We start from the raw sequence: 21,655 nt of genomic DNA on the forward strand, positions 1-21,655 counted from the left end.
TGTCCTAATTTTTGAAGGATGAATAACATTTCATCTAATTCCTAGGGATATAAGGAGAGAGGGGGAGAGAGGGAGAGAGGGAGAGAGGGAGAGAGGGAGAGAGGGAGAGAGAGAGAGAGAGAGAGAGAGAGAGAGAGAGAGAGAGAGAGAGAGAGAGAGAGAGAGAGAGAAGGAAGTAAATTAAGTGGAAAATCTGTATTAAAAGGGAGCACCCCTGAAAAATACAGGACTCCCTAAAGATCTTGGTGGTAGTATACTTCTAGTCTGGGTATGGAAATGTAGAGACCTCCAGAATAATAAACTAATACAGGCTTCCTTTCTTTTCCAATATTCTTATTTAGGTATTAACATTTGCTTTTATTTAAGGTAATGCAGTTAATGACTTGCCCAGGGTCACACAGCTAGGAAATTATTAAGTGTTTGAGGCAGGATTTGAACTCAAGTTCTACTGACCCCAGGGCCAGTGCTCTATCCACTGCACCACCTAGTTGCCTCTCCAATATTCTTAAAACTTTGAACCCTAATGCATGGTAATTTTCATTCTTAATGACAATTATATTCTCCAAAATGCCCTGCTGTGTTGTTTTTGTGTTGCTGAGTTCCACTGATTCCTTTCACAAAGATCCTCAGCAGGAAGTTCAGAAATACTTTTGTATCAGAGGAGTGCTATGGCATAGATAGTATGTGGGGTCCTAAAATGGAAAAACTGGACTCTCTCTTCAATTCTATCACTCACTTGCTGTTTTACAGTAGACTAAATTACTTCATTCCTTTGTAATTTTCTAGGGGCAAATAATGATGCATCCTTCTTATCTCCCAGAAAATGATCTTAAATTCTAACCAAAAAATTTACCTTCCTCTCCCAATGAAAAATAGTTAACTGGTGAACAACGTTTAGGAATATTATGCCAGCCAAAGGAAAAATTTTGCATGGTTGATGTGTAATTACTCAAATTGGAATATGTCCAGACCTCTGTGACTGTATTATTCATTGACACAGATGATAGATGACAACTTCAGTGGGCCAGTAATCTCTAGCCCTTGGTTAGGTTTCAAATTTGAAACAACTCTATTTGGGAACTCCCACCATGTTGGGTCATGAACTCTCTCAGGAGGAATGCTCCCTCCCTCCCTCTCTACCTCCCCTCACTCTCCTTCCTTCCCTCCCTCCCTTCCTCCCTTCCTTCCTTCCCTTCCTCCTTCCCTTCCTTCCTCTCTCCCTCCCCCCCACCCCTTCCTTCTTCCCTCCTCCCTTCCCTCCCTCCCTTCCCTCTCTCCCTCTCTCCCTTCCTCCCTTCCTTTCCTCCCTCCCTCCCTCCCACCCTTCCTTCCTTCCTTCCTTCCTTCCTTCCTTCCTTCCTTCCTTCCTTCCTTCCTTCCTTCCTTCCTTCCTTCATTTCTTTCTGTGATGGCACATTTATTAAGTACCTACCTTTGAGAAGCAGTGTTTGGTCCTAGGGAAACAATGAAACAGTCCTTACCTAGAAGGAGTTTATATTTCCTTGTGTCCTTTCATGACCTTCACACGTTCTCAGATTCTATCTAATTCTACTATATCTTCTGACCCAGGCATAGGTACTTTTTCTTTTCTTTGGGTTCTTAAGGGAAAAAAATCTCAAAGTTTTGCTATCAATTCCACTCTCACTAACTTTCTCCTTTCTATTTGTCCTTCTCTTCCTTTTTGATTCTCCTCCTCTCCCCTCCCTTTCACTCTCCAGCTCCCCACTTTTCTCCCTTCCTCTTTTCAAAACTTCCTAAGAATGATTCAACATCTCAGGCAAACCTGACTGCAATTACTCTGAGGACAGTCCAGATTAAGATTTACTGAAGGGGGCGGTTAGGTGGCACAGTGGATAAAGCACTGGCCCTGGAGTCAGGAGTATCTGAGTCCAAATCCGGCTTCAGACATTTAATAATTACTTAGCCGTGTGGCCTTGGGCAAGCCACTTAATCCCACTACCTTGCAAAAAAAAAAGACTTACTGAAGGGCTGAGAAGATTGTTGGGAACCTGCTGTGGCTCTCAGTGCCCACTCACACCATTCTCTCTTTTTTCTGATCTGAATCATTTCTGCCTTCATGCTGGAGGGGAATGTGCTTTTTCTGAACCAATACATAAAGAAGGGTAAGTTTTCAGGGAGAAGCGGAGTACCTTCTCTACTCCTTTCCTATGCTTTTCTCTACTGTGTGGGTCTTTTAAATGTCCCAAGTTGTGTGTATGTGTGCACTTGAGGCAGGGAGACCAATTAGGAGGCTATTGCAATACTCCAGGAAAAAAATTGATGAAGGCCCTGACCTAGGGTGGTGTCTATGAGTGAAGCAAAGGGAATGAGTTTGAAAAATGCTTAGGAGGTTGAGTTGAGAAGACTTGGCAAGTGAGGGGAAGTGTGGACTGAGGGAGTGGAGGGGGTAGGGTGAGGATAACTCCTTTAAACCAAGCTTTTCTTGACTGATCTTGCCCCCAGTGATCTTTTTCTCCTCTTCCTTTGTATTTTATTGTCATTTAACACATCATTTATGACATTGTAAAGGAACCTTTCTCTCATTGTTCCTCCATCCCAAGACACATTTACAGCTATTATGGATTCATTTTTAGGTCCTACCGGGGTGTTTTATTCATATTGCTTATTAATCCTACTCATCTGATAAAACACAGTCCTCTCTTTTTCATTGTATTCTAAAAATATAAAATTGTGGTATAGTGGATAGAATGCTAGTCTTAGACACAATAAGACCTGGATTTAAATCCTGCTTCTGATAAGTGACTATATGATCCCGGGTCAGTTCCTTAATTTTTTAGTGTTCTAGGCAATTATCTAGACTATAAGTTGTAGTTGGGCACTTATATTAGTAGAGGGAGCTTCCTATCTCCGGAGATCCTTATATTAATGAAACCATTGGTCAAGTCCCTATCTTTCTCTTTTCCATTAAACTTCAAATTGCCAAATCATGTCATACCTCATTTTTTGTCCAGACTAAACTCAATCCCTGTCAGCTTGTTGGGAGGACTGATGATCAGAAGCAATGGGAAAGGACTCACAAAGGGATCCAGGAATGCTTCTTCTAAGATGTGTTCCCTTCTAACAATCTAGTATAAAAGACAGGATTACTTTGTGCCCACCACTTGGTGATGAGCCTCCCAAAACTAATTTGGCTGGTCTTTAGATAATAGATGGACTGTGTGTCCTAGATACTCATCCCCAGCCCCGACCCAGATGCCCATCTGACAGGGAACTGCCACAGCTTGTTATGCACTGAGAGGATTTTGGAAAATCTAGGATTACCTCTAGAATGCAATGACCCACTGGACTAGGGATTTATGAGAGGAACATGGCATCCTGACTTTTCATCTCTGGCTCTTAGAATCTTTCCCTTCCATAAAGGTCAATTCCAGGGTCACTTTCTATGGGCTTTCTCCAACATGGATTATTTTACACTTAATTTTTTCTGAATTCATTTTAGCCTTAGATAGAAGAAGAATTTAGGGTAGTTAGATACTGCAGTGAAAAGAGTGTTGGGTCTGGAATCAGGAATAATCATCATTCTGAGTTCAAATCTGACCTTAGACACTTACTAGTTGTGTGATCCTGGGCAAGTCACTTTACCCTGTTTGGCTCAGTTTCTTCATCTGTAAAATTAACTGGAGAAGGAAGTGGCAAACCACTCCAGTATCTTTGCCAAGAAAATCTCCAATGGAATCACAAAGAATTATATACAACTGAAATGACTCAATGACAACAGAAGGATAGCTCTTTTAGGTCCTATAGTGTTTTTTTTTTTTGTTTTTGTCTTTGTATTCCTAGCATGTATCACTGTGCTTTGTAAATAGCAGATGCTTTTTGAATATTTGGTGAATTTGTGAAATCAAATATTTAATTAGCAAGAATGAGATTGCCACCATTTCCAGCATCTAGTTCCAATGGACAACAAGAATCTATGTTTGAAGATCACAAAATAACCAGAACTTTACCTTTTCAAGCAAATTTTAATTCTGTTTATTTTGTTTTGCCTGAAGCATAGTCATAATGATCCCCCAGAGAGATCTAGATAGTCATCTCAGCAGCAAAAAGCCCCTACTTCTCTTGTTCTCTATGAAGTCTGTTTACTAAAAAAGATATATTTTACTAAGGAGAGACTTCAAAGAAAATATTTTAGATTAATTAAACTCCCATGGGGGAGTAATTTACATGGGGGCTGGGGTTGGGCCCTCATGTTTTACCATAGAGAAATTTTAAGAAGTTCCTGGACTTTCTACAGTTTCAAGATAGACAAACCTTATAGTTAAAAAGACTGAGAAGTTCAAGTAGAACAGGGTAACTGTTCCTCTGGCCTCTTGTAACCGTTTGAAGAATTCTTCACTGGTCCTACTCCATTCTGGGGGTCCAAAATTACCATACTCCCTGAAGTTCTCATTGAACATTTCTATGAACCTCAGCCTAAATACTGTGACTCTTCTGTCTCTTTATCATGACTTGGGTTTCCTTTCACTCTGATGGCTCCATAGTAACTTACATAGCATTCTCTATTCATTATGTAAATATTGACCTATAAGTACATAAAGTGTTGGATTTAGAGTTAGGAAATCTGAATTTGAATGCTGCCTCAGATACTTAACTAGCTGAGAGATTCTAGAAAAGTCACTTCATCTCTCTCTAAGCCTCAGTTTTCCCATTTTTTCAATGAGGATAGCAATAGCACCTTCCTCATAGGATTGTTGTGAAGTTCAAACAAAATAATGTGAGCAATCTGACTGGGAAACCTAAAACACTGTATAAATATTAACTATTATGATTGTTTTTATTACAAAAATGTTTTATCAACAAGCTGACAGTCACAAAGTCATAGAATTTCAAAACTGGAAGGAACTTCAGAGGATATGTAGTCAAAATCATTCTTGAACAAGAATTTTTCTACAGCTTACCAGACAAAGGTTCATCCAACTATTGCTTGAAGACCTCCTCGGGGGAACTCTAAAGTCACTCTATTAGGAGTGTCTAATGGTCAGGGGAGTCTTCCTCACATCAAGCTTCTTTGCAGCTTTTGTCCAATCTGCCCAACATTAAACTTGAAGGCATGGCTAAGGTTCAATATTCAGTAACAGCTGCCTGAGGATGCTGATGGTGCTAATTGTGGCTAGCATTTTTGTATCACTTTGAAGTTTTAAAACACTTTGGAGGTATTATCTTATATTATACTCACAACAACCCTTAGAAGAGGGAACTAAGATAAACAGAAGTCAACTGATTTGCCCAGGGCTACCTAGCTAATATGCGTCTGAGGCCAAATTTGAACCCTTTCTGACTCCAGGTCTGTCCATTGTACCACCAGTATTTGCTCACATTTATATAGAACTTTTAGGTGTACAAAGCACATTCAATACACCTACTTTTAAACTCCTTTTTACGTATTGTGTTCCCCTTCACCAAGCTCCATCAATCTTTAGATCTTTTTTTTAATTATAGGGATGCCCAATGTGGGTTTCCTTTTTCCCTCAGGGGAGAGACTTCCTATAATCTTCATTGTTGATATTATATTATTTTTTGTTAATATTGTATTATGAGATTTTTTTATCAATTATTATTAGTAGTACTTAATGAAAAGAAAAAAGAAGACATGATTCTTTTAAGATCTCCCCTCGAATAAAGTACTCAAAGCTAGTTGACTCCAGGAAGAGAGAAATGTTTGTAGTTAGACTGAGAATTCTTTGAGGGCAGGGATTATTTTTCTTTTTGCTTTTATTTCCATTCCTAGCATGCAGCACAGTCCCTACACTCAATTATAATAGTAACATTTAATAATTGCTTGTTACCTATAAGATAGGTAACATAGATTTTTATGAGAAAAGTGAGGCTCGAAAGTTTGACTTTCCCAAGAAAATTCCTTGCTTTCTCCAACACACTTTGGGTGAATATTTAACACATGAAGTCAATAAGACAGTCACAAAAGCCTAACTGTGTCTCTAGTGAAGGTATTTCCTGACATTTTGGGTTAAATTGAATATTTACCATTAATCCATCAAATTAACTTTAGATACTTTAATTCTATACTAACTGTTAAAAATCAGAGTAGTGTTAATTTCAAGGCAACAAATGAATGAAATAATTTTCAACTTCTCTGATATATGTAGCCTTACTAGCTAAGCATTCATTTAGATCTAAGCATTTTGTCACAGCTTTAGTTAATAGTTCATTTAACTTCTGACTATAATTTGAAAGTTCTATAGCACTCTAGGGGTATGAAAAAGTATTCTGAACTTAAAAGATGATCTTTTAGAAAAGGATCAAATTAACCCATAAATATAAAGCATTTTAATCAGTCATTTGTGGTTATATTTCATGAATCTTTTTTTCCCCCATTTTTAGCAGATTGGACACCGAGTCCCAAGACAGGTCAGGCTACAACAGAGGCTGGTATGTATATTCATTTGGCATCTCAAAAGCAAATTTCCTTCACTGTACTAATTCCTTTGAACTAACTCTTTCCTTTGATTAAAGCTCCCTGAAAACTTATAAAGAAGCAGATGAATTAATGCCAGAGTTTGATAGTATTAAGCTCTGAAAGTCGTTGTTTTTTAGGGCTTTTTAAAAAAATAGATGTGAGCTTTCCTTTTTGGCAAAGGAACAAGTCACATCAGTAGGAAAGCAAGGACAAAGTATTTTTAAAATAATCTACTACATAGGGTTTCAAAGGCCTTCTTGCAAAAATATAACCAAACACTAAATTTCTTTTTCTTTTAACATTTCTTTTCAATCCCCCCTAGGGGTTTAAAAACAGTAAAATTTTCTTAGTGAAGTAAACAAACAGAACATCCACAGATGCAGGCTAAAACTTCATGTGATGAAAGTTGGACAAGAATTTGAGTACATTTTGTAGGTCAGCAGATTAGGAACTTGGGATAACTTCTAGTGATTCTAATAACTTATTTTGGTGTCATCTCTTATTGACTACTGTATACTCAATGATAAATAATTTCAAAACATTTCAAAACTTCCATCAATCTCTAGGGTCTTTTTTTTTTTAAATGTGCAACATAAGTCTTTTTTTCCCTCCGGGAAAGGCTTCCTTCCCTATGATTATTATTGTTAATATTGTATTATGAGATTTTTACCTTTAGTTATTATTAGTAGTCCTTACGAAAAGAAAAAAAGAAGACATGATTCTCTTAAGGGCCTCCTTTGAAATGAGGCAGTCAAAACTGGGTAGCACCTGAAAGAGAGAGATGCTTGTAAATTCAAATACCATTTGCATCCTTTGGAGCTGATCATCCTTGGTGCTCAACTGATACTAAATCTGCTTTCTCTTAAACCTATTATTATTTTTTTTCCTTAGGAAGATTTTATTTATTTTTAGTTTCACAATTTTTCCCCTTATCTTGCTTCCCTCCCCCCACCCCCCCACAGAAGGCAGTCTGTTAGGCTTTACATTGTTTCCATGGCATGCATTGATCTAAGTTGAACGTGATGAAAGAGAAATCATATCCTTAAGGAAGAAAAATAAAATATAAGAGATAGCAAAATTATATAATATCAGGATTTTTTTAAATTAAAGGTCTTTGGTCTTTGTTCAAACTCCAAAATTCTTTCTCTGGATACAGATGGTATTCTCCATTGCAGATAGTCCAAAATTGTCCCTGATTGTTGCACTGATGAGATGAGCAAGTCCATCAAAGTTGATCATCACCCTCACGTTGCTGTTAGGGTGTACAGTGTTTTTCTGGTTCTGCTCATCTCACTCAGCATCAGTTCATGCAAATCCCTCCAGTCTTCCCTGAATTCGCATCCCTCCTGGTTTCTAATAGAACAATAGTGTTAAATGACATACATATACCACAGTTTGTTAGGCCATTCCTCATTTGAAGGACATTCACTTAATTTCCAATTCTTTGCCACCACAAACAGGGCTGCTATGAATATTTTTGTACAAGTGATGTTTTCACTCTTTCCATAATCTCTTCAGGGTATAGACCCAGTAGTGGTATTGCTGGATCAAAGGGTATACAGATTTTTTTTTTGCCCTTTGGGCATACCTATTATTATTTTTTAAAAAAATTAATTTTTTTTCTAATTAAATGTAAAGATAATTTTCCACATTCATTTTTCATAAGATTTTGAGTTCCGCATTTTTCTCCCTTTCTCCCTTCCCACTCCTCTCCCCATGAAAGCAAGTAATCTGATATAGGTTATAGATGTATAATCATTAAATTATTATTATTATTATTATTATTATTATTATTATTATTATTATTAATCAAGGGATTAACATTTTCTTAGGCCCTTGATAGTTCCCAGGAGAAAGTTATCTACAATATCCACTATTTCATGTTGCTACATTCATTGTTGCTACAGTTGCCAACCTCTGTAAACTTTAGTAAATAGAATTCACAAACTAGAGATGGTGGCACATGTTCCTATAATCCCTTCTGCTCAGGAGGCTGAGGCTGGAAGATCACTTGAGCCTGGGCATTCTGAACTGTGGTGGCCTTACAACTGATTGGATGTTTTCACAAAGTCTGGTATCAATATAGTAAACTCTGGGATTGGAGTGCTATCATATTGCCTAAGGAGGGGTGAACTAACCCTGGTCAGAAAAGCAGAATATTAGACCTGTGAATGATGATTATACTTCTAAGCAGGGTGAGATAGGGAGAACCAATCTCAAAAAAAAACAAAAAACCAAAACCCAAGCAAATTAATCCCTCCCCAAAAGTCTTCCTAAATTACACTGGCCAAAAACATTATCTGGTGATTAATTTTTGACTGGTTGGATATTGATAAGTATTTTTAATGGAATCAACCCTTTCATTATTTAAAAATTTACTTATGCAATTTTGACATAATGGAGATTTTCCAATAAATACTTAAACACCACCTTCCTTCCCCTCAAAGAACACACTTCCTAAAAACAGCTACTCTATTGACAGAAAGGGCAGAGCTATCCTTTAGCTTTTAATAATATTTAACTAAATTGACCACTATATTGGATGAGAGTTTTATTTCCTTTTTAATATTTATTTACATACTACATTGCAGTGATCATTAAGCATTGTTTTCTTTTGGCTCTGCTTTCTTCCCTTTGCCTTATTTACAAGTCTTCCCATGTTTCTCTGAATTCTACATACTAGTCATTCCTTGCAGTGCAGTATTAGTCTATTACATTCATATTTCCTCACCATTCCTCAGTCATTGGGAATTCTCTAATCCTTTTTCCCAATTTTTTTGTTATTGCAAATAGAATTAGTATGAACATTTTTGCACATGAATCTTTTTTTTGTCAGTAACTCCTTGTCCTCACCCTCCTTTTTAGATAGAAATTTAGTTACGGTATTTAAACATCATAGAATAAGTTTAACCCAACTCTAGCAAACAATAATTGACTTCTGTAGGAAAATATTTAGAATGAGTCATGACTATATATATATATATATATATATATATATATATATATATATATTTATTTATGTGTGTATATATATGCATATATACAGATAAATAAATGTATTTAAGCATATATACATGCATATATTTCCTCAAAAACATATTTAGATTATATATGTGTATATTACATAAACACACATATACATATATATATACATATTTATATATTTAGACCTATGATTTCATAGGTATTTAAGGAGCAAATAGATTAGAGAATTAACTCCCCCTACCAGCACAAGATCTGTATAAGAGCAGCAAGAGATTAAGTGACTTATCCTAGGTCATAGAGTCAGTATCCATAAGAGGCAGGAATTGTACTCCTGTTTTCTTGTCTCCAAAGCAAAGTCTCTATTCGTTATGTTTCTTCATGTTGCCATATTTATTTTTCTGATGTTATTTTTCAGTTGTGTCTGACTCTTTATGACACCATGTTTTCTTGGCAAAGATACTGGAGTGGTTTGCCATTTCCTTCTCCAGCTCATTTTACAGATGAAGAAACATAGGCAAACAGGATTAAATGATTTGACCAGGATCATACAGCTAGTTAGTGTCTGAGACTGGATTTGATGGTATGACTCCAGGCCCAGCATTCTATACACTGAAGTGCAACTTCAAACCTAGAAATAGGTTTTCAAAAAATACTATAATATATAATAGAATAAGCTAATTAATAAGCTTATATCTATACTAAGGCTTTTGATAATCCTATATATGTATATAATATAAATTATGTCATTATCTATAGCTATATTTTATCTATATCATCTATATATTATATATAATATATGTTATATATCATATCTACAATATACTATTCATGTTTCTATTCTTAATTTCATGAAAATATATTTTTCTTCATATAAAATAGATATGCACAGAAAATATTCTTTTACCTGTAAAGAAACTGGACACAGATGTGAAATTGTTTATAGTCAAAATTATGGTTAGTGACAGTACTTTGAAAAAATTTAGTTTTTTCTCTTCATAGGTTCAACATATCTTCCTAGGTTTATATTTAACTTATAAAATAACAATATTGTGATTTTTTTATCCCTATTATCTTAAGACACTTAGGAATAATGTTCAATTTTGTGTCTTTTGATTAGATCAGGGTTAAATTCATGAACTATTTGAGAGTTTTCTGGCCTAATTGATAAAGAGTTGACTTCAGAGCTAGGAAGATCTGGCATTAAGTTAATGGGTGATGCATACTGGCTGTGTGACTTCAAGTAGAGATGTGCAGTGAGGGGAGGCAAAGGAGGCAGAACTGTGAAATTGTACAGTCTCTCACAAACTAGGTTGAGTGCATACAATAAGTGAGTGCCTATACTATTTATCTCTATTAGGCTAATATGGTGCACTCCCAACACTGATACTGTTTGTGCCTCCCCAGTCATGACCCTACTACACAACACTGGTCAAACTCAGTGGCTAGGCAGCTCCTTAGGACTAAACTTCAGAGAAGATGTTAATCAATTAATTAAATTAATTAAACTATTAATTAAATTAATTGAATTTAAATTAAATTAAAAGATCATAGATTTTAGAGCTGAAAGGGAACTTAGAGTTAAATGAGTTCATTCTCCTTCCTCCTCTGCCCTCTACCCCCAAACCTTGTCATCCTAAATTCAAGAATAAGTCAATAAATATTTTTAAAACAGCTAACTGCTAGAGTCTAAATAAAAAATAGGAGCAAGAACAAAACCAAAAACAAACAAATAAACAGCTACAAGCTCTCACAGTTTAACAGGGAAACAGCATACAGCTGCCTATGTATAGATAGGATATAGATAGGATAAAATGGAGATATTAATAGAGAGAAGGTACTAGCAATAAAAGACATAGAGAAATCCTTGTTGGGATTTTGGGTAGGGTTTGAAGAAAGCCAGGAGACAGAGATGACAAGAAAGGAAGTTCCAAGCATGAGGGACACTCAGTTTTTAAAAATGCCTGGAATCTGGAGATGGATTGTTTTGTAGAAGAACAGAAATGAAGTCAGTATCGGAGATGGATTGTTTTGTAGAAGAACAGAAATGAAGTCAGTATCCTTGGAGCACATAGTACTTTGTGGGGCATTTGATGTAACAAGACTGGAAAAGTAGAAAAGCATCAGATTATATAGGACTTTAAATGCCAAACAGAAGATTTCATATTTGATCTTGGAGATACTAAGGAGAAAACCTTTATTTTATATGAACAAATCAAGACCTGAGGAAATGAAGTGACTTTCCCAGAGTCACACAGTATATGTCTAAGATGGGATTAAAAACCTAAGTCCTCCTGTCTTTTCTGGGAACTTCCCATAATAATGCAATCGTAAGTCAAGTTCCTACTTTTTTGCTATCCAATTTGAGGGAAAAGTCAGTGAGACCTGGCCATAGACGAATGTCTTGGGGTTAATTTAGGTCATCTTCTTGCTACTTGATTTTATATAACTCACTTGGGTCATACTGAGATTTTGGGTCCATAGATTACCAAGATCAGACTGCTTTCAATCTGTTTTTGCTTTCATAGGAAATAATGAAGGAGAAATTATATTGTGTCACAGGAAGAACTTCCTCCACCCTAATTTTCCATTTTTATCTCCAAATTAAAAAAAGTAAATGAGAGTATGGAAACAAGTGTTGTTCCATTAAGGAATACTCATTTTGAGATGATTGAGGCAACTGTTTTATATTTCCTTCATTCCTATATGCTTATGAAGGGCCTCATTTAAACTTTCCTGGGCATTCAAGGATCTCTTTGATGTTATGTCTCTTTACCTACATGACCTATCCTGTAATATATGACTTCATTCTAGTCAGATTCACTCTTTCTCTGTTACAGAACTATGTGCTGGTTATTCTTGCCTCCATTCTTTACATGGATATTTCATTTTTAAAATAATGCCCTTATTTTTCTTCTAAGCTCATCTATAGTTTTTCTGCCTTGCAAGGTCCAGTCAGGTTCTACTTCTTAAGCTACCTATATTTGCAATTCTCACTAATTTCTAGAGAAGCAGTATCATGTGGTAGAAAAAGTTTTATATTTGGCACCAGAAGGTCTATGTTCTAATTCCATTGCCTATTGTCTATGTGAGCTTTGTGTCTCTTCATATGTAAAATGAAGTAGATGAGATAATTTATAAAGCACTTTCTGAGATAGGAATCCTTTTCTCTTAATTCTGATATTTAGAGTAAGTACCCCACTGTATAGCATTTAATTTATGGGCATTTGTTTAGTTTCCCCAACAGAATTGCCCATTCATTCAGAGAAGAAACCATGTGTCATTTTTCCCACACTCTCTACCATCTCAATATATGTTTGGAATTATGAGGTGGAGGAAGAATGTCTATCTTGGAAAGGGGGGGATAGAGAAGGGTGAGGTTCCAAAAAATGCCCCCCAAATCAAAAGATCTGGAAAACCATTCTGAACTAAAAATGACACTTTTTTTTGCCTAGCATTCAAAGACCTTCACAGCCTGTTACCAACCTCTCTTTCTATTCTTATGTTATTCTACTCCATACATATTATGCTCAAAGGAAATTTGTTTGCTTTCCTCCCACAAATATACTATGTGCTCTTCATCTCCATCCTTTATTTATGCTATTTTGTTGACCAGCAATGATGTCCCTCTCTCCTCTTATCTATTGATTTCCATATAGCCATAAAACATAATTCATATGTTCCATCTTCCTAGAAGTTTTTCCTGACTCTTCTAGTTAGTTTCCCCTCAGGCTTTGCCCCTTTAGTGCATTATCTGGTCATATGGTAGTGGGTAACGTTTCTACTAGAATTAAATAAGTTCAATGAAGGCAAAGACTATGATTTATTCCAACTTTGTATTTCCCTGCATTTAGAACATTGTTCTACATGCAAGCACTTAACAAATGTGTGCTTAATGAACGAAACAATGCCTTACTATGTAAACTTTCTGTAGGCTTAAGCATTTTTGTAGAATTATTTTTTCACTTAACAAATTCCTTGGCACTACCAAATGATTCAGCACCAGAAGCTGAAATTTCAGTGGAAATTAAATTTTAAAAAATAAACATTAAAGAAGAGTAATTAACCATCTGCTTTTTTTACTGCACCCTAAGGACCCTGGAACCTTTCCATTCAACCCTCAGTTGAAAATTGCCTTATGTGTAGCCTTGATCATTGGAATGTGAGCTCCATGGGAGCAGGGACTCTATGACTTTTCTATTTGTATCTCCAGCACTTAGCACACTGCTTTGTGCAGAGTAAAAACATAAAAAATATTTCATTCATTCACCCAGAAATTTTATTTCCTCAAATTTAAATTTTTTTGTAGGGAATAGAACTTTAGTATTTCTTTTATTTTATTTATTAATTCTTAGAAGAATTTTGTGACTTAGGGTCATCACTGATGAATAGGAGAAAGTACCTGAATTTTAGAGTTAAATCCCTAGCATATGGTCTCAGTGAATAGCTGTTGAACCAAAGATGAAAGGATCAGGTGTTTTATCTATCTATCTATCTATCTATCTATCTATCTATCTATCTATCTATCTATCTGTCTGTCTGTCTGTCTGTCTTTCTGTCTATCTATTTATTTATTCATTTATTTAATTTCAATTTTTTTAAAATTTTTCAATTTTCCCCCCAATCTCACTTCCCTTGCCCCACCCCCTGAAGGCAGTCTGATAGTCTTTACATTGTTTCCTTACTATACATTGATCAAAATTGAATTTGTTAAGAGAGAAATCATATCCTTAAGGAAAAACTTAAAATGTAAGAGATATCAAAATTACATAATAAGATAACTTTTTAAAAAATAATCTAGTCTTTGTTTAAATACCACAATTCTTTCTTTGGATACAGATAGTATTCTCCATCACAGATACTCTAAAATTGTCCCTGATTGTTGCACTGATGAAATGAGCAAGTCCATTAAGACTGATTATTAACCCCATGTTGCTGTTATAGTGTAAAATGTTCTTCTGGTTCTGCTCATCTCGCTCAGCATCATTTCATGCAAATCCCTCCAGGCTTCTCTGAATTCCCATACCTCTTGGTTTCTAATAGAACAAAAGTGTTCCATAATATACATACACCACAATTTGCTCAGCCCTTCCCCAACTGATGGGCATTCACTCAATTTCTAATTCTTTGCCACCATAAACAGGGCTGCTATGAATATTTTTGTACAAGTGATGTTTTTACCCTTTTTCATGATCTTCAGGGTATAGACCCAGAAGTGGTATTGCTGGATCAAAGGGTATGCACATTTTTATTGCCCTTTAGGTGTAATTCAAAATTGCTCTCCAGAAAAATTGGATGAGTTCACAGCTCCACCAACAATGTATTAGTGTCTTAAATTTACCATATCCCTTCCAACATTGATCATTGTCCTTTCTGGTCATATTGGCCAGTCTGAGAAGTGTGAGGTGGTACCTCAGGGATGTCGTGTTTTTTTAATTGAGTTCTTTATTGAAATGTGCAACCAATTCAATAATCTTGGAGTATTCATAGGTTTTAGATAATGTTTGGATTGTATTAAGTTAAAACAATACTGATATAGTTGACATATAATATATATATGTATATATATATATATACATATATATATATATATATATATAATTCACTTTGTACTTGGAATCAGAAAGCTTGAGTTTAAACTAAAACTCTCCTCTTGACTAGTTGTGTGACCAAGAACCAGTCATTCCAACTCTGAGCCTCAATCTCCTCATTTGTAAAATGGGGAAAATTTTCTAGTACTATGTATCTCACAGGGTCATTGAGAAGAAAGAAAGGTTACTCTCTGGGAAAAAAATGGATGGGAATTATATGATTTAGAACTGAAAGAAAAGGATGGATGAGGTGAAAAAAAAAAAGGAAAGACCCCCAAATCACCCAAAGATTGTTTTATTGAAAAAATTCTTTAAGCATAGAAAATAATCAGTAGTTATTTTAATTTCCATAGAAAACCAAACCCTTGATGACGCACTTTTCGGTGAAATCTACCATTATATCTCGTTACGCCTTCACTATGGTTTCCTGTACCTTGCTGAATCGGGCATCAGAGGACAAAGAAGTTGATTTTCAGATGCAGATCCCAGCTGCAGCCTTCATTACCAACTTCACTATGTAGGTGGTACAGATGTCATAAATTAACTCTAGGATCCTCAAGGTTATCCAAAATTGATACAGATGATTTTGACAAGGGTGAAAATTGATGACAGTGCTGAGAATTGGGCCAAGAATGCTAGAGTGGAAAAAATGTGTCTATTGTGTATATATGCATGCATTCTCTCTCTCTCTCTCTCTCTCTCTCTCTCTCTCTCTCTCTCTCTCTTTCTCTCTCTCTCTCTCAGAGATAGTCCAGGAGTTTTAAAATTGCTTTGAACTACATAGAATAGCAGATTTGTTTTTATCTCTAAACTGAATCCAAGAGGTTTACAAAACAGGTCAGTGTTTGGGGTTTAATTTTAGTTCTGGGCAAAGGTACAAAATGGTGCCTATTTTTTGTGGGTTGTTCTGTTTGTGTTTTGTATACACATCCAATTTGAGGAAGATAGCATGATTTACTCCTGCAACATTATTTAGACTTTATAGGTTGAGTCTTGCCCTTCAGACCTGCTGAAAATTGCCCAGAAGAAAAATGAACAACCTGTGGGTAGCATCCTGGAACTTTTTCTTTCTATTCTTTGAAAAGAAGTAAACTATTTTTCTAAGGCTGCTATACTTGCGTGCACCATATCTCAAATTGTTAAGTAACCCCAGGTTTGTAACATAACTTTCTTTTCTATTACAGGGTTGTTGGAGACAGGATTTATCAGGGGGAAGTTGCAGGGAAAAAAAAGATACATGGTGATAGGGCAAAAAAGCAAAATAATAAAACCTTGGAAGATAATGGGTAAGTATCATTTAATGATGGGGTTAGTTTTACATTTGGGAAATCTTGAATGGAACCGCATTTTTCTAACCTCCCATATTCAATTTCCCTCACTTTCTCAGTCCTGTCTCCTGCCAAAGTGTTTTGAGAGCTTATCAGTTAACAGCTTCATCAATCCATTATACCTTAACAAGTGCAGAGAGTCGATATAAAATCAGTTTTAAAGTTGTGTAAGGTATCAAAAGCCACTTAGACTTCTCAACTGAGTAAAGAAGAAAATTCATATCTCGACTCCAAGTTTTTCTACCTTTCATTCAACTATTTAAAATTCCTTTTCATTGGTTGTCCCTTTTGTCTCTCTTGCAATTGTGGGATGATACAAATAAAAGAATGGGGTTGGCTTTTATATTCTCTATCATTCTTGTTGTAACATGATTTGGCAAAAGGCCATGCTATGGAATATATAAGGAACTGGCTTTGAAGCCAGAAAGATTTAAATTAGTGTCTTGTTCTCTTTCACATACTGGTTGTGTTATCCTGGACAAATCCCTTTACCTCTTAGTATCCTAAAAAATCTCCAAGATTATAAGTGTCAGAGAAGAGAGAACTATATATCCAACAGCATGAAATCATATATCTGGTTCCCTTTTGCCATTGGTCATCATTTTTTATTTGACCTAGGACTTTCCATATTCATCAATTGTCTCTTCAGGTTTCTTATCTTCTTCCCCCTTATCCCATTTATTACTTTCATTGAATGACCAGTTAAGAAGGAGCAGGAGTATGATGAAGGAAGCTAGGGAGACAGCTCTGTGGTGACGTGGGTATTATGGTGACTTGGGTATTATGGTGATTTTGTCCTGTCTTTATAGGGAAAGGGGGACTGAGACTTTCAGTGCCTCTGTCATCATTCCCAGTAAGGACAAGGCTGCCTTCTACCTACATTATGAAGAGCTTTTGCAGAGAAGGCTGGGAAAGTATGAGCATGTGATCAGTGTCCGGCCCCAGCAGCTTGCAGGAAAATTGCATGTAGAAGTGAATATCCTGGAAAAGTCTGGCATTGTGTCCCTTGAAGTACCGCCACTACAAAACAGCAGACAGAAGGGCAGTGGGAAAGTGGAAGGTAAGTAGTGGCTCTATTGTTTAACCTTCTAGACTGTAATCTCCACTCTTTACTATGCCAGTTCAATAAAGAACACCCATGTTCCACAAGGATGATTAGCTATGTTGTGTAATTTCAGTTTTGCAGGAAAGGGTCCTCATCCTATAGAATATATTGATAATATTTTTATCTATTTACAAACAAAATAAAATTATTTGATGAGGAATGAAAAACCATTAGGACAATGATACCTGGAACATACAGAATGGGAGAAGGGGAGGACTGGAAACTGTGCCAAATAAGAACTGGCCATGCCAAATGATTACATTTAACCTGGATAGAAGATGATTTAAAGGGACCTGAAACAGTTGTCTTAAAATATTTGATATGATATGTAAAATATGGCGGGGGAGGAAATAGGATTCCTTCTCATCACCTTTCATAGTCATCACAGAAAGCTGGGACTTTAATCACATAAGATGTTATTTTTTAAAATAAGTTTTTAATGTCTTTTGACTTTTACATCATCATAGTTTTGCCCCCAATTTCTTTCCTCTTGCTACCAGAAAGCCATTCCATATAACAAATAGTATTTTTTTTTGTTTTTGCAAGGCAATGGGGTTAAGTGACTTGCCCAAGGTCACAGGTAATTATTAACTATTTGGGGTCAAATTTGAACTCAAGTTCTCCTGACTCCAGAGCTGGTGCTCCATCCCCTGCATCACCAATAGCATTTTTAAAAGAAAAAAAGAGAATAGAATCAGTATAACCAATCCATACATTGACTGATCAAAAATATGTGAATGTAGAACACATTTGGACTTTTTGACCTCTCTGAAGGAATGGGTTGTAGGTTGGGAGTATTCTCTCATATCTCTTCATCATGTTTTTTTTTTTAATAATTTTGCAACGTTTGTTTGTTTGTGTGTATGTGTGTGTGTGTGTGTGTGTGTGTGTGTGTGTGTGTGTGTGTATGTAGGTCATTGTTCTTTCCATTTACAATATTGTAGTTATTATGTATTTTGTTTTCTTGGTTCTGCTTACTTTATTCTGAATTATTTCAGGTAGAACTTTCTATGACTTTCAATATCACAGTTATCATTTCCTGCAAACTTGTTGAAGTTATTTACTTTTCTTGATAAGTATTTTTTCAGATTTTCTAGTTTTATTTTCTCTTCATTTATCGTTATTGTTATTACCAGCATTTTAAAAATTATATCAAATAATAATGGTGAGAATGGACATCCTTGCTTCATAATCATATTATTTGAAAGTGTTCATGCTTATTGCATCTGAAGCTTGCTTTTAGTTTTAGTTAATTGTTTTTTCTTTCTTCTTTTAGTTTTTTCAATTACATGTAAAAATAATTTTAACATTTAAAAATATTTGAGTTCCAAATTCTCTTCTTTATTTCTTTTACTCCTTTTTTGAGAAGGCAAACAATTTAATGCAAATTATACATTGTAGTCATGTAAAACATATTTTCATATTAGCTATGTTACAAGAGAACACAGGCCAAAAAAACCAAACTCAAGAAAAAAGTTTTTGAAAAGTGTCCTTTGAGGGTCAGCTATGTAGTGCAGTGGATAGAGCAGTGGCCTGGACTTAGGAGGACCTGAGCTCAAATCTGGCCTCAGACACTTGATAATTACCTAGCTGCGTGACCTTGGGCAAGTCACTTAACCCCATTGCCTTGCAAAAACCAAAAAAAGAAAAGAAAAGTGCCCTTTGATCTGCATCAAGAATTCATTACTTCTTTCTCTGAAGATGGCTAGCATTTTTCAACATAACTCTTTTGGAATTGTCTTGGATCATTGTATCACTGAGAATAGTTAATTCATTCACAATTGATCATTGTATAATATTGCTATTTCTAGCATACAATGTTCTCCTGGTTCTGCTCACTTCACTTCACAATAATTCATGTAAGTCTTTCCAGGGTTTTCTGAGAGCATCTTGCTCATCATTCTTATAGCACGAAAGTATTTCACCAGAATCATATACTACAAATTTGTTAGCGATTCCCCAATTGATGGACATCTCCTCAATCCAATTCTTTGCCACCACAAAAGCTACTATAAATATTTGTTTATGTAGGTACTTATCCTTTTATTTTAATCTCTCTCAGATGCAGATCTAATAATAGTATTGCTTGTTCAAAGGGTATGCATAGTTTTATAGCTCTTTGAATAGTTTGAAAGATGTTTTTTATGATTTTACAAAAGGTCTTTCTATGTCTAAACCTTGTAGGGTTTTTAGCATAAATGGGCATTGTATTTTATCAAAGTTTTTTTTCTGCTTCTTTGAGATGATCATATAGTTTTGGATGTTTTTGTTTTCAATATGATTAATTATATCAATTGTTTTTCATCCAGGATTGAAGTATCCTTATATTCCTGGTATAAATTTCACTTGGTCATAATGAATGATTTCTTAATAAATTGAGTTAATTCAGCATATTTTTGTTAAATTTATTAATGAGCTTGGTCATAGGTTCTCTTGTATCTTTTATCTTTCCCTGGTTTAGAAATAAGGACTACATTTGTCTCATAAATTTTTGGATAAGATGTTTACTCAATTTTTAAGAATAATTTGTATAGCAAAGAGACCAATTTTTCTTTAAAAATTTGATAGAATTATTCTGTAAATCCATTAAGATTAGAAGTTTTTCTTTCATAGTTCCTTTATAGCTAGGTTTATTTCCTTTTCTGAGATTGGATTATTATGATCTCTATTTAGTTTACTGTCAATTTTATTATTTTATATTTTTGAAGACATTTCTGTGTTTCTTTTGCATTCTCAATTTCCTTAGAACCATCTCTAATAGAATTTGATTATTCTTTTTATTTCTTCTTTTTTATTGAGATTTTGTCTTACTCATTTGCCATCTGATTTATTGGGTTTTCTGCCCTTTTTAAAATAAGATTGGTTAAAGTTTTATCAATTTTATCAGTCTCTTCAGAAGGCTTTTATAATTTCATTATTATTTATATACACACAAGATATTAAGGTATTAAAGCAGAATGTAATCACAAAAAAAGTGAGGCAGTAACATTTTAGAGAATGTGAAGCTCTTGATCGAACTAGACAGTCTATCAGAAAATGAATCTTTGGGGGTGAACTTTGAGGGAGTAATCTTAATGGATTAGATTTGGTCTGTTTAGCCCCTGAGTGCACACCTAAGAACCATAGGTGGAAGGTGCAGAGAGGGCAAATTTACATTCAATGTAAGGGGGGGGAACCTTCTTAATATGTGTTTTTATCATATGCCAAGTACTTTGTACATAGCTGGAACATAGTAAATAAATTAATGTTTGTTGACTTTTGGGATCTGTCTCTTTCACTCGATTTCTTTAAGCAAGGGTTGGAGGAACATTTGTTTGGAATGTTGTGGAAGTGATTCTTGGTATTTAAGCCACCCTGTAAAGTTTGAAATTTCATCATTTGAGTTTCATCCTTGTTTATATTTGACCCATCTTTCAACAACCTATTGAAACATACCTGTAAAATACACTTTAATGTGGAATTAATTCAGCAGGTCCCTTCCTTAAGGTTGATAGGAGAGAAGTAGAAAGTTTGGACATACACTGATAGATTCTAGAGGGGGAGAAAAGGATTGATAAAGTGGAATTTTAACTTACTTAATCTTATTGTTTATGTATTTATCAGGGCTAACCCAGGCTATAAACTTTAATTTAATGACCACTATCCAGAATGTTCTATTATTTGAACTAGCATTTCTAGCCACCCTGAGCCTCTGTTCTCAGAAATGTCTCTCCTGGAGATAATAAAGGTCTTGTGATAGTGGAGCGTTGAGTATTTAATGCAGCATAATTTGATGATAATTATTAAGCATTTCACTGAGGTTGTAATAAAGCCATTGACTGAGTATAGTTCCATGAATTCAGACTAGGGGATTTTTGAGAACTATCAGACTCCCTGGGATGATGTTAAAATGAAGTACTGACTGGTTCTCTTTTTTTGTTCTTTTATTAGGCAGATTTGAGTGTATGTATATGTATGATATGACTTATTTTTTTGAGATAGTAGTTACTATTTACTCTAGACTTCTCAGCACCTCTGATGCATTCTTTTAGAGAGACTATTGATCTCTTAGGAACTCTTTATTTTAAGAATTTAATTTTATTTGCTGATTGTGTCAAATTAGTTAAATAGGTTAGTTGTCTCCCAGAAAATTGTGGATTTTATAAGAATGAACTGGGCTAGACTAGATGACAGGTGCAACAGACTTTATCATCATTTATCATTCCCATTGCTT

At 35.1% G+C, this 21,655-nt stretch overlaps 1 protein-coding gene across 2 annotated transcripts in view; it reads left to right on the forward strand.

Moving 5' to 3' along the window:
• ITIH5 (inter-alpha-trypsin inhibitor heavy chain 5) overlaps nt 1-21,655 on the forward strand; it is a 90,325-nt gene that overhangs the window by 3,905 nt on the left and 64,765 nt on the right. Inside the window, exons 2-5 of one of the 2 annotated variants that reach the window (XM_074194175.1) lie at nt 6,364-6,408; nt 15,363-15,526; nt 16,194-16,295; nt 17,147-17,397. In XM_074194175.1, the coding sequence (XP_074050276.1) occupies nt 6,364-6,408; nt 15,363-15,526; nt 16,194-16,295; nt 17,147-17,397 (562 nt within the window). Of the gene's footprint in view, nt 1-6,360; nt 6,409-15,362; nt 15,527-16,193; nt 16,296-17,146; nt 17,398-21,655 lie in introns of both variants that reach the window. The other variant, XM_074194174.1, reaches the window with a different exon arrangement.

The sequence above is a fragment of the Macrotis lagotis genome, chromosome 7 (genome assembly GCF_037893015.1).
Source record: "Macrotis lagotis isolate mMagLag1 chromosome 7, bilby.v1.9.chrom.fasta, whole genome shotgun sequence".
Lineage (NCBI taxonomy): Eukaryota > Metazoa > Chordata > Mammalia > Peramelemorphia > Peramelidae > Macrotis > Macrotis lagotis.